This window comes from Cotesia glomerata, linkage group LG5, assembly GCF_020080835.1.
Source record: "Cotesia glomerata isolate CgM1 linkage group LG5, MPM_Cglom_v2.3, whole genome shotgun sequence".
Classification (NCBI taxonomy): Eukaryota; Metazoa; Arthropoda; class Insecta; order Hymenoptera; family Braconidae; genus Cotesia; species Cotesia glomerata.
This window is the reverse complement of record NC_058162.1, coordinates 26,731,085-26,745,102: the sequence shown is the minus strand read 5'-3', so window position 1 is coordinate 26,745,102 and position 14,018 is coordinate 26,731,085. Positions and strand designations below refer to the sequence as shown.

Below are 14,018 nucleotides of genomic sequence, written 5' to 3'. Positions count from 1 at the left end.
TACTATTTTAACTAATTTAGCTATTTCTTCAAAAGATTTAAATATTTTTGTCATGTTACACCTTCACAAGCCAGATCTGTATTAATTTTTAAATAATTTACTCTTTTCACAGTTATTCTGACTCTAGATAATTTTTTTTTCATTGTTTCTAGTCGGAGAACTCATATATTATGGAAAGATAATTTAAATAGTTGCAAATTAACGAAATACCGCAACTGGAACTCGAACTGCCGACCTCTTATCTTAATCTTCGGCAAATTGAGGTTAGTTTTAATTTCTATTATTTCATTTTATTTTAATTTTGCAGTAAAAATTATTTTTGTATAAAATTCTTTATTCAAAATTTAATCTTTATTATTAAGAGAATAAGAAAAATTTATTTCCAGGATATTTATATGATAAAGTCGGTTTTCTTAGTGAAATTTAGCGTCATTGCTAAAGTCTCTAGATACATAATTAAGAAATGACCTTGTATCTTGTGAACTATTGACATTTTTAAAGATATAAGCTCATCCCGACATTACACTCATCAAGACCTTTCGTTTGAGTACCCACATCAATCTTTCATATATTTATATATTTTATGTATATGTATTATATATATGTTTTATATATATGTATATATGAAAAATATATAAAAATGAATGTGGGTACTCAAATGAAAGCACTTGATGAGTATAACATCAGGATGAGCTTATATCTTTAAAAATATCAATAATTAAGAAATGACCTTATATCTTGAGAACTATTGACATTTTTAAAGATATAAGCTCATTCTGATGTTACGCTTACCGAGAGCTTTCATTTGAGTACCCACATCAATTTTTCATATATTTTATATATTTATATTTATGAATATATCAATATATGAAAAATATATCAAAAACGCATGTGGGTACTCAAATGATAGCTCTTGATGAGTGTAACATTAGGATGAACTTATATCTTTAAAAACGTAAATATTTAAGAAAGTACAGTGCAATTTAACAAAAATCTCTCGATACATAATTAAAAAATGATCTTGTATCTTGTGAACTATTAACATTTTTAAAGATATAGGCTCATTCCGACATTACACTCATCGAGACCTTTAATTTCAGTACCCACATCAATTTTTCATATATTTATATATTATATATATGTATATATGAAAAATATATCAAAAGTGCATGTGGGTACTCAAATGAAAGCTCTTGTTGAGTAGATCATCGAGATGAGCTTATATTTTGAAAATATATTATATATATATATATATGAAAAATATATAAAAAATACATGTGGGTACTCAAATGAAAGCTCTTGATGAGTGTAACATCAGGATGAGCTTATATCTTTGAAAACTTCAATATTTAAGAAAGTACAGTGCAATTTAACAAAAGTCATTATTTAATAAAGCAAAATTTTATTTATTTATAGTTCACAAGTCACGGCAGTCACGTAGTGACTGCAAAGTTTCTATTAAAAAATTAATTTTATAATAATTAATTATTAAAAATTCTTTTTAAAAAAGTCAATTAATAATTTTTGTTTAAAAAATTGCATGCTTAATTTTTAATATCTTCAATTTTTAATTAATAAAATTTTTCTCACCAGATTAAAACTTTAGCTCCATAAATCAATAAAATAATAACTGATAAAAAGGCACAATCATAAATATTGTTTATAATTTTTATGAATAGAGTGTTTTCTTTTAGACAATGAACAATGAGCCGGAATGATATTTGTTATCGTTTAAAGCTGTTGTGTTTCTTCAGACAATGCCAGACATGAAGGAGACACTTGAATGAAGCCATATTGATGAAGTAACTTACAAGGGGATATAGGAAGAGTGTCTGTATGTTGATTGTATCAATCGTACATCATGCTATCCGTAAAGTAGGACTCGCTTTTCTCCGGTCAGTTTTTAGTTACCAGTCATTTTGTATTATTATAATTATCGTAGAATATCATTAGTAATGAGTAATAATAATAACTATTATCATTACTGGTAAAGTTATTTTGTATTTACCGAATAAATTATTTGTAGACAAACGGATAATACTTTAATAATAATAATTATCAGAAGGTTAAGGTCCAGATGATAATTATCCCCGTGTCAAGTTAAAATAATAATAATATAATAGGAAGACTTTCTAAAGTCACTCAATGTTTTCTTCTGTTGTTTAATTAAATAAATTGAGCGACAGTTCATTTACTATTTATGGTACTGTCTTCTCAGGTTACTCGTTATATATACTCTATTTATTGTAATGGATATTTTTGATATGCATATACGTCTTTGTTTGATCAATTTATTGATTCATTTAATTCAGAAATAAACTCAGACAGTTTGTTAGAAATTTTTTTCAAGCTTTAATCATCAAAATAATTGTTTTTCTGAAAAAATCTTTGTTCCAAATGAGGTTAGGGTCGAAATACAATAAATATTTCACATTGTTTGCCTACAGGTGGCGCTAGTTGCCTTTTTATCCATTAATAATTTTTTTATTAAATAAAATAATGTCTAGAAAAATTATTTATAATTTTTTACTAAAAGTTAGTGTCTAAAAATTTATTTTTTCTTTTAATAAAAATTAAAAATAAATTAATTTTTATTCTAAGATCAAATTTTTTAATTTTTTTCATCTATTTAATTTCTAAAAAATGTATTTCTTCTTTGAATAAAAATTAAAAATAAATTAATTTATATTTTAAGATAAAATTTTGCAATTTTTTTCTTTTTGTCAATTTTAAAAAATTTTTTTATTAAAAAAAATCTTATTTCTTCTTTTAATAAAAATTAAAAATAAATTAATTTTTATTTTAAGATAAAATTTTGCAATTTTTTTCAATTTTTTCATTAAAAAAAATTTATTTCTTCTTTTAATAAAAATTAAAAATAAATAAATTTATTCCTTTTTTAAAATTTTCAAAAATTTCTTCATAAAAATAATTTATTTATTTAACATTGTTATTATAATTTTAATAAAAAATAAATTTCTAATTTCTCTTAAAAATAAAAATATTGATAATAATTCAAAGTTATCAAGACAACGAGGGTTCTAGTTTCATTTTAATTGAAACAATATCAATTTCCCTTTTACGGAACTAAAAGCTATTGATAGAGACTATCAATAGGTTTATATAATATAAAACCAATATAATAGACTAGTTGGACCTAGTTAATAATAATACTCCCGCTCTAGAGGTCACTATTTTTATTAATATATGCATTTCTAAAACTTTTTCTTGTAATTAATGACCCGATATTAATAATTGCATCGTATTTCAACATGACAATTAACGTTTATTTATATTTTTATTTCGTAATCAATTATTTATATTGTTGCAACATCTAATATATATTATTTAGATACCTCTTTAATTATGTTAGGTATTAATCACATTCTGGAGAAATTACTAACGAGATATTACTTCAGTAAAAATTTTTTTGGATTCGAATAATGTTTTCTTCACACTAATTTTTTATATAAAAATTTATTTATTATTTTTATAATAATTTAATTATAAAAAATTATCTACTGGGCCCATAACCTATTAAAAAAAAAAATTCTTTTTTTTAATTAAAAAATTTAATTTTACTATTTTAATGTCTTTAAAAAAGTTTATTAAACAAATTAAAAAAATTTACTGGGCCTATAACCTGTTAAAAAAATTAATTTTTTATTTTAGGTTTTTTTTTAAATAAAACACATGTAATTTTAGTATTTTAATGCCTTTAAACAAGTCAATTCAATAAATTATTAAGAAAAAAATTATTAACTGATCTTAAAACCTATTAAAAATGAAATTAATCTTTTATTTCAGTAAAAAAATTTAATTTTACCATTTTAATGTATTTAAATAAGCAAATTAATTAAATTAAAAAAATGTACGGGCCTATAACCTGTTGTAAAAATTAATTTTTTATTTTAATTAAAAGAATTAATTTTACTATTTAAATGTCTTCAAAGAAGTTAATTAAATAAATTAAAAAAATTTACTGGGCCCATAACCTGTTAAAAAATTAATTTTATCATATTTAAGCTTTTAAAAAAGTAAATTAAATAAATTAAAAAAATTTACTAGGCCCATAACCTGTTGAAAAAATTAATTTCTTATTTTAGGTTTTTTTTTAAGTAAAAAAATTTTATTTTAATATTTTAATGCCTTTAAGTAAGTAAATTAAATAAATTAAAAAAAAAAAATATCAACTGGGCGCATAGCCTATTAAAAATGAAATTAATTTCTTCTATTAATTAAAAAAAAATTAATTTTACCATTTTTAAGTCTTTAAAGAAATAAATTAAAAAAAATTTACTGGGCCCATAACCTGTTAACATAATTAATTTTTTATTCTAATTACAAAAAATTAATTTGACCATTTAAATGTCTTCGAAGAAGTAAATTAAATAAATTAAAAAAATTTACTGGGCCCATAACCTGTTAAAAAATTAATTCTTTATTTTAGGTTTTTTTTTAATTAAAAAAATGTTATTTTACCACATTAATGTTTTTAAAGAAGTTAATTAAATAAATTATGAAACAAAATTACAAAATTAACTGAGCCTATAACCTATTAAAAATAAAATAAATTTTTTATTGAAGTAAAAAATTAATTCAACCATTTTTAAGTCTTAAAAGAAGTAAATTAAAAAAATTTACTAGGCCCATAACCTGTTAAAATAATTAATTTTTTATTTTAATTAAAAAAATTAATTTAACCATTTAAATACCTTCAAAGAAGTAAATTAAATAAATTAAAAAAATGTACTGGGCCCATAACCTGTTAAAAAAATTAATTTTTTATTTTAGGTTTTTTTTTTATTAAAAAAAATTTAATTTTACTGAATTAATGTTTTTAAAAAAGTAAATTAAATAAATTAAAAAAATTCACTGGGCCCATAACCTATTAATAAAAATAAATTTTTTATTTTAATAAAAAAATTAATTCAACCATTTTAACTCTATGAATAATTGAATAAAAAATTCTTTTAGCATAAAAAACTAAACCGCAATAAAATTCTTACATAAATACCGATTAACCGATAAAAAAAACGCCATTACATTATCTTATCAATAAAACTAGAGTATCTTGATAGAAGCTTGAAGCAGTAAATCCATTATCTCTAACTTCTACCTTAAAACTAATAACAGCAATCTGACATAAATAAATAATAACGAGTGAAATTTACCCTGGAGCATGTTGTTATCGGCTTCCTCGTCGTCGAGGCTCATAATATTGACCGCGGCCGCCGTGAGACTCATTGTAGCTTTTAGGCCCGTTCTATCACATGCAGAGCTAAATGTGCTCATGAACCGTGACCCGGGTGGGTGCACCACCTGACGCTCCAGCTCCAACCAAAGGTTCTTAAAATTTTTTCAATTTTTTCTTATTATTATAAATGAAGCTTTAATCCCTGGATGATTAAAATATTTCAATATGTGCTCCGCTTTCCGTCACGAAGACTACTTTCACTCGGTTTCATTATTTATCCTCAGTCTGTTTGAGCTCCGGGAGTCAACTTGCTTAAGGCCAATCTTCTCATAACTTCTAAAAATATTATTTAAAATTTTTAACTCAAGTTAAATATTTAATAGAGTCAAACAAAAGCTGCCAGGTGGTCACCGGATAAAAAAAATTAAAGTTCAATAATTCTTCTTGAGATATTTTTTCACTAGAGTAATTACTCAACGTCACTAGCACTTTAACAAATATATGTCAATTGTAATAAGTGTAATTAATCTTGGTATTGTTAAAAATATATTTTTTTTTTCTTTTTTTTTTTTTTTTAGTTAAATAATACAAGTGAGCGTTTAAATGTCAGAAACTAAACGCACTTGCGACGCCCCAGTTCATTTGTACATTGCGCTGTTACTTGCACGACTTTTCCCGATCAATAAAGTGTCAGAGATAGCGCATGATGCGTCTGCGCGATTATTTTTTAATTTTCATTGTTTATATTTAATGTTTTATGCTTTATAAATTAATATTTAATTAATACACTTGGGAAGAAATTTTCAAAATTTTTTTAACGCGAGTTTCTTCACTTTAACGTTTCCTTCGGGCACAACTGGTAGAATACTGATTATTTAAATGCCTGAGAATATAATAATTGGGTTTTTACATAAGCCGCCGCTTTTTGTTCCGTCACTGAGTGATATTGCATGCCAGTGACGACCTTGCTCGATAGACCACGATAAATAAAACTTTTATCGAGACATTCTAAATTAGAGAGCGCCACTGTACGGGCCTTTTGGGTTATTGATGTGATATCGAAGGTAAGATTTAGATAACCTGCTGTTATCGAGAAGACAATTGTAATGGTATTCTGTATGCTAATTTTTGGACTTTGATCTAGACGTTAGTCGGCAAAAAATTGTTTGCTGGTTTTCTTTTATGATTTTGCATTTTTTTTTCTTTTATTACTTTGTTGATTGTTTTTTTTTTAGTAATAAAATTTTTTTTGGAGATTTATACAAATTATTTATTATTTTTATCAAACATTAGGGTTTGAAAATTATTTCTTCTTTTAATAAAAATTAATTTTTTTCTTCTTTTCAATTTTTAGAAATCTTCTTCATACAAAAAATCATTTCTTCATTAAATAAAATTATGCCTATAAAGATTATTTTTAATTTTTACCAAAAATTGGTGTCTGAAATTTATTTTTTCTTTGAATAAAAATTAAATTTTGCAATTTTTTTCTTCTTTTTAATTTTTAAATGTTTTTTTTATAAAAAAAAATGTATTTCTTCTTTAAATAAAAATTAAAAATGAATTAATTTTTGTTCTAATTAATTTTTTCTGTTGAATTTTCAAAAATTTCTTCATAAAAAAATTTCATTTCTTCATTAAATAAAATTATGGATAAAAACAATTATTTTATAAAGATAATTTATAAATTTTATCAAAAATCAGTGTCTAAAATTTATTTCTTCTTTGAATAAAAATTAATTAATTTTTACTCCAAGATCAAATTTTGCAATTTTTTTCTCCTTTTTAATTTCTAAAAATTTCTTCATAAAAAAAATCTATTTCTTTTTTGAATAAAAATCAAAAATAAATTAATTTTTGCTCTAATTAATTTTTTCTCTTCAATTTTTACAAATTTCTTCATAAAAAAAAATCATTTCGTCATTAAATAAAAATTAATTTTTATTCTAAAATCAAATTTTTCAATCTTATTCTTCTTTTTAATTTCTTCATAAAAAAAATCTATTTCTTCTTTAAATAAAAATCAAAAGAACTTAATTTTTATTTGAATTTGTTTCTTCTCATCAATTTTTTGAAAATTTCATTAAAAAAAATTCAATTTCTTCATTAAATAATATTATTTAGAAAAAAAATTATTTAATTAAAATAATTTATAATTTTTATTAAAAATCAGTGTCTAAAATTTATTTCTTCTTTGAATAAAAATTAAAAATTAATTAATAAGATCAAATTTTGCAATTTTTTCTTCTTTTTAAATTTTTAAAAATTTCTTCATAAAAAAAATCTATTTCTCCTTTAAATAAAAATCAAATTTTTTTCTTCTCTTCCATTTTTAAAAAATTCTTTATAATAAAAACTCATTTCTTTATAAAATAAAAATTAATTTTTATTCTAAGACCAATTTTTGCAATTTTTTCTTCTTTTCAATTTCTAAAAATTTCTTAATAAAAAAAAATCTATTTCTTCTTTGAATAAAAATCAAAAATAAATTAATTTTTATTATTAATTTTGATAAAAAAAATTAAAATTTTTTTCAAACCTAAAAAAAATCTCCGAATAAAATCCCTTCAATAAAGAAACTTAAAGTTTATTGACACGAGAACTAAATCACCATATTAATTACATAAACGTAATTAAATACTCCAGTCTCAATAAATTACAATATAATAAATAAATTACATATACTTCTCTATTACCAACTCTAAAAAAAAACCTTCTCACAACACACAATTATAATTAATAATAATATATATCTTCCATAATAAAATACAAATATACTAACAACATATCCCGGTAAATAAAATAGAGTAAGGAAAGTATGCATAAACATATCGACAATCCTTATGCCTGCATTCATAAAGGCAATTAGACCGCATTAATGGGACCCGAATGGTAACTTTCGACGCATCTCTTTCCACGTGTTTACAATCAAATAAACACTATTTAAATAAATAGAAAATAACCAGAATTTCTTGTGCTGTAAATTAAGAGGCTAAGAAATTCTGAGACTGGCTTTAAAAGTAAACATACTTGTACTGTATAAGTAATATAAGCTTGCCGTTTCCAATAAATATGTAAATAACCAGCGAAATCGGGCAATTGTCAATACCTCGGGTAATGGTCAAACTTGAATAAATATCACAAATTCGTCCTACTTTAAATTGTTAAGTAAATTATGACATTAAAGTTAGCAGTCACTTTAGCACTTTTTTATATTTTTTAACAAACAAATTTGTTCGAAAAAATTACTTAAAAAAAATTTTATTTTTTAAATTTCTACGTGAATTTTTTTTTTTCTAATTTTTCTTTGCCATAATTTATTTTTAAAAAAAGTTCTTGAAATTAATAAATATCTATATTAATTTATGAAAATTAAGTTAGCCGCCATTTAAAAATTTTTATAAATTTTTTTTAGAAAAAATTTCATTTAAAAAATTAAAAAAAAAATTCACATGTAAAAAACTTGAAAAACTATAAGTGCAATTTTTTATAATTTTTTTTTTTAGTTGTAATTTAATTAATAAAAAAAAAATCAAAAATTTCTAGACGTCTGCTATGAAAATTAAGTTAGCTGAGTAAAAATTTTTATAATTTTTTTTTCATTGAAAAAATTATTAAAAATTAATAAAAAAAAATTTTTATTTGTAAAAAACTTGAAGAACTACAAGTGCAATTTTTTAGTAATAATTTAATAAACTAAGTAAAATAAAAAAATAAAAAATATCGGCTAACTTTATTATTATCTATTAATATTGATTAAATAAAATAAATAAAATAACTCACCATAGGTAGACCAACATTCGGGACATTCCTGGCACAAAGTACCCCAATCAGCTTTCAAATCATCGTGGCTGTCCATGTAGACTGTTTTTATTTCCAAGTACTTCTATTAATAACTAATTAATTAATTTATTAATAATTAATTAATTTAAAATAATTTGCCACGTAACACATGTGTAATAAAAATAAAATATCACCGGTACTAGAATTAACGAACCGAAGGATATGATACTACTATACACGTTTGAGTTAAGTGTTATGTTAGAGCATAAGTTGAACTAAAAGTTGCCCCATTCTTTCTGTTCATTCCTCTTACCTCTTACTTCTTACTCCTCACACCTTTCCTCTCTATCTCACCACGCTCCTTTTATACCAACTTGTTTCATTTGAGATATAGTACACACCTGATGTCATCGTAATACTATCTTCTATTTTCTTCTTTTTTTTTAGTTATAATTTATTTACTTAACTAGTCAAATTCAGACACCTGTGAAGAATATTCAAGCAAGATAAAATAAAAAAATATTAATTATTAATTCTTAGATTTATTTCTTTTTTTTTTTTTTATTTACTTAATTGGCAATATTTAAATCTACGATTTTTTGACATTCAAAAAACCGGCGGTGTTTGAGAAATATTTTGCGTTCGCCTCGTTTACTTTTTTCTCGGCGGCTTGAGGGTTCACGATCTCCAGGCCCTGGAGTGGAGTGAACGCCACGCTGGATGCCGTTCCTGAGACCTGTTTTTTTACAGTGGTGCTGCCGCCCCACTGCTGCTGCTTTTGGAGATTCTTTTGAAGGGTTTTGGAGATACGGACTTTGGTTTTTTCGTCGATTTGGGGGAGTCTTATTCTTCCGGTTCCGGCTTTACCAATTGTACCGCGGCTGTAGCCGAGGTCTTCTTGGTATGCGTCGCTTTCAATCTGGAAAATTTAATTTTTTAAGAATTTTTAATAAGAATATAATAGAATTAATATTATTAATAATAATAATAAATTTGAAAAATTACAAATTTATTATTACTATTATTTAAGGTTAAAAATTGGAAATAGTAATAGTAATAATAATAGCAACCTTGCAGTCACTACGTGACTGCTGTAACTTGTGAACTATAAATAAATAAAATTTGGTTTATTAAATAATGACTTTTGTTAAATTGCACTGTACTTTCTTAAATATTGACATTTTTAAAGATATAAGCTCATCCTGATATTACATTCCTCAAGAGCTTTCATTTGAGTACCCACATGCATTTTTGATATATTTTTCATACATACATATATATAATATATATTTTAAAAATATAAGCTCATTTCGATGTTACACTCATCAAGAGCTTTCATTTGAGTACCCACATGCATTTTTGATATATTTTTCATATATACATATATATAAATATATAAAATATATGAAAAATTGATGTGGGTACTCAAATGAAAGGTCTCGATGAGTATATCATCAGGATGAGCTTATATTTTTAACAATGTCAATATTTCACAAGATACAAGCTCATTTCTTAATTTTATATCTAGAGATTTTTGTTAAATTGCACTGTACTTTCTTAAATATTGACATTTTTAAAGATATAAGCTCATCTCGATGTTGTATTCATCAAGACCTTTCATTTGAGTACCCACATGCATTTTCATATATACATATATATATATATATATATATATATATATATATATATATATATATATATATATATATATATATATATATATATATATATATATATATATATATATATATATATATATATATATATATATAAATATATGAACTATATAAAAAATTGATGTGGGTACTCAAATGAAAGCTCTCGATGAGTGTGACATCGGGATGAGCTTATATCTTTAAAAATGTCAATAGTTCACAAGATACAAGGTCATTTCTTAATTATTGACATTTTTAAAGATATAAGCTCATCCTGATATTACACTCATCAAGAGCTTTCATTTGAGTACCCACATGCATTTTCATATATTTTTATATATACATATATATATAAAATATATAAATATATGAAAAATTGATGTGGGTACTCAAATAAAAGGTATCGATGAGTGTAACATCGGGATGAGCTTATATCTTTAAAATTGTCAATATTTCCCAAGATACAAGGTAATTTCTTAATTATGTATCCAGAGATATTTTCGAATGCAGCCTAAATACTTATCATCATAATAATAATAATATAAAAAAGGTAAATGACCATTAATTGACCGATCATAAATAAAAATAAAAATGTAATTATGTAAAAATATTTCTTAAAATAACAACTGTACTGATAATAATAAATAAAAAACAACTTACATCAGCGAAATTCATTCTATTAGCATGTTTCCTGAATTCAGTAGTAGCATACCGCTCCTTCATCTTCCTGACACGCTTTCCACCCCTCTTCTTCCGGCCAGGATCGATGGGCTTGGGAAGCGGCTTGATAAATTTAACCGGCGGGGGTTCCTGCAATTTATCAAGCTTCTTCTCGATCTCGTCACGAAAGGCCTGACCAATGTGTCCATCAGTGCTCTCATGAGAAGCGTCGACCCTCGCGGCGAGCATGCTTTTGGACGCGACTAGCCTCGCAGCCTTTCTCCTGAGCTCCGGCGGCGCCTCCTGGACAATTTCTGAATAAAAAATGAACCCAGTGTGAGGGAGCGCGGTTGTCTGGGAAAACCCCGAGAGCATGGTCTTCTGAGCCCCGAGGACGAGTAAATTGCAGGAGGGCATCTTGGAGAGCTTAGTGAGACCCCCGGCGACTCCCATGATCTTAGCAGCAGTGGAGGCTCCGACAATCACCGACAAGTTCGGAGCAATAAAAGCCATCCTGCTCTCGACGTACTCGTAGATCTTCAGCTTGCAGTTGTTCAGCGCCAGAGCCATGTCGCAGGCCTCGCAAATCGCGTCCTTCTCCTCCTCGGTCAATAGTTGGCCCTGGGTCGTCGAGGCTGTCACCGAGACCACCATGATCGTCGCCTGGGTCAGGAACTGCTGGAGGTTCTCGTTGTTCTTGGTCCTGTCCAGGTCGTTGCCCAGCTCTCGGACTGTTTTTACGTACTCCAGCGGGCCTACTACTAAAGACTCCAGCTCCGGGAATCTTTTGGAGTACTTGTCTCGCACGAAGCGGTGGATCGTCGCTATCTCGTCGTCGATTGACACCGCCATGTTGTTCGCTCCGACTATTAATTGGTACTCTGCGTCGGATTCTACTGGCCCGATTATGTCCGAGGATTTACGGGGTAGTTTACTGTATTTGTCTATTTGGATTATTATGTTCTGCAGCTCTGGAGAGTCCAGGAGTTTTGCTAGTTCTCGGACGGAATTTACTTTTATATCTGAAATTTTATAATTTTTTATTTTTTTTTTTTTTTTATTTTAATTTATTTTTAGTCGCATAAACGTCTAGGTCAAGAGCGACTACTAAAAGATACAATGTTGAATATATGATTTACATAACTAGATATAATAGATGCAGTATTGGAGAGGTCGGTAGTTCTATATTTTTGAGGTAATTTTTAATTTTTTTTAACAATTTTAGTACTTCGTTGAGATTTTTCTCGTCGCTTAATTTTTATTTTAAAAATTTTATTATTAAATAATTATTTTTTACAGGATTTTTAATAATAAATTTAATTATTTTTAAAATATACTTATGAATTTTATTAATTTTTAATTTTATAATTTTTTATTTTTAAATAATTTAAAATTTTGGATTTTTATTGTTGAATAATTATATTTAACAGTTCTGAATTTTTAATAATAAAATTTAATTATTTTAAAAATATAATTACTAATTTTATAAATTTTTGATTGTTAATTTTTTATCTTTAAATTATTTAAAATTTTGGATTTTTATTATTAAATAAATAAATAATAACAATTATTTTTGTTCTGAATTTTTAATTATTTTTAAAATATAATTATAAATTTTTTATTTTTTATTTTAAAATTTTTGATTTTTATTCTTAATAATTCATAAGGATAATTATTTTTAACAGTTTTTAATTTTTAAATAATAAAATTTTATTATTTTTAAAATATAATTACTAATTTTATAAATTTTAAATTGTTAATTTTTTATTTTGAAATTATTAAAAATTTTGGATTTTTATTTATTAATTTAAAGACATAATTACTAATTTTAAATTGTTCATTTTTTAATTATTTTTCATTTATTAAGTTAGAATTAAAAAATATTTTTTAAAAATTACGCTCATAGTTTTTCATGTTCTTTACCAATGAAAATTTGTTTTTTTTTTTTGTAATAATTTTTTTTAATAAAAAAAATTGTTAAAATTTTTAGATGTCGGTTAACTTAATTTTCATATTTATAAAAATAATTATTTTTGACAGTTTTGAATTTTTAATAATAATAAAATAAAAATGAATTTAATTATTCTTAACAAATAAAATTGACAATTTTTTTATTTTTCTTAAATAATAAACTACATCTAAAAAAATACTCATAAGAAATTATAATTTTTTAGCTTATAAAAATAAAATTTTTTTTAATTTTTAAGCTAAAAAATTTCTAAAAATTATCTGTCTTAATTTTAGTATCGTAAAAAATTTCACAAGAAATTGAAAAAAAAAAACTTCTTTTTTTTTTTTTTAAATTGATTCCTTAAATAAAATCTAAAAATTCTTTGTCTTAATTATTATTAAAAATTTTAATTTTTAATCATTATTAAATAATTTTTTTATAAAAAACTAACCTTGTTCCATAGGTGTATGTGTCTGCAAAACATCAGGAACATAATCCATATCTGGATCTGGTTTGAATTTTTCTTCATCTTCCTCAAGATCAGCCAACAATTCATCAGCTAACGACATGATTATTAAAAATTATAAAATTACTTTTCTATAATAAATAAATAATTTTATTTTCTCTTTTACGACACGATGTAAATATCCAACTCCAAACTACTAAATGATAAACAACGTTGAACGACGTTTACGTTTATTCCAAAGAAATGACTTGCAGCGCCAGCGGAGATTTTCTCAACTACAATTTCAAATATTTTTCTTTCTTAGAT

At 24.2% G+C, this 14,018-nt stretch overlaps 1 protein-coding gene across 1 annotated transcript; it reads right to left on the bottom strand.

The window, feature by feature from the left end:
* Positions 1-9,416: 9,416 nt before the first annotated feature.
* Positions 9,417-13,921, bottom strand: LOC123265585 (U4/U6 small nuclear ribonucleoprotein Prp31). Its single transcript, XM_044729367.1, has 4 exons — positions 13,698-13,921; positions 11,296-12,317; positions 9,550-9,899; positions 9,417-9,464 (listed from the first exon to the last, which is right to left on the bottom strand). Exons 1-3 carry the CDS (start codon positions 13,813-13,815, stop codon positions 9,570-9,572), a joined length of 1,470 nt encoding a protein of 489 aa, XP_044585302.1. The 5' UTR covers positions 13,816-13,921; the 3' UTR covers positions 9,417-9,464; positions 9,550-9,569.
* Between the last annotated feature and the right edge of the window lie 97 nt (positions 13,922-14,018).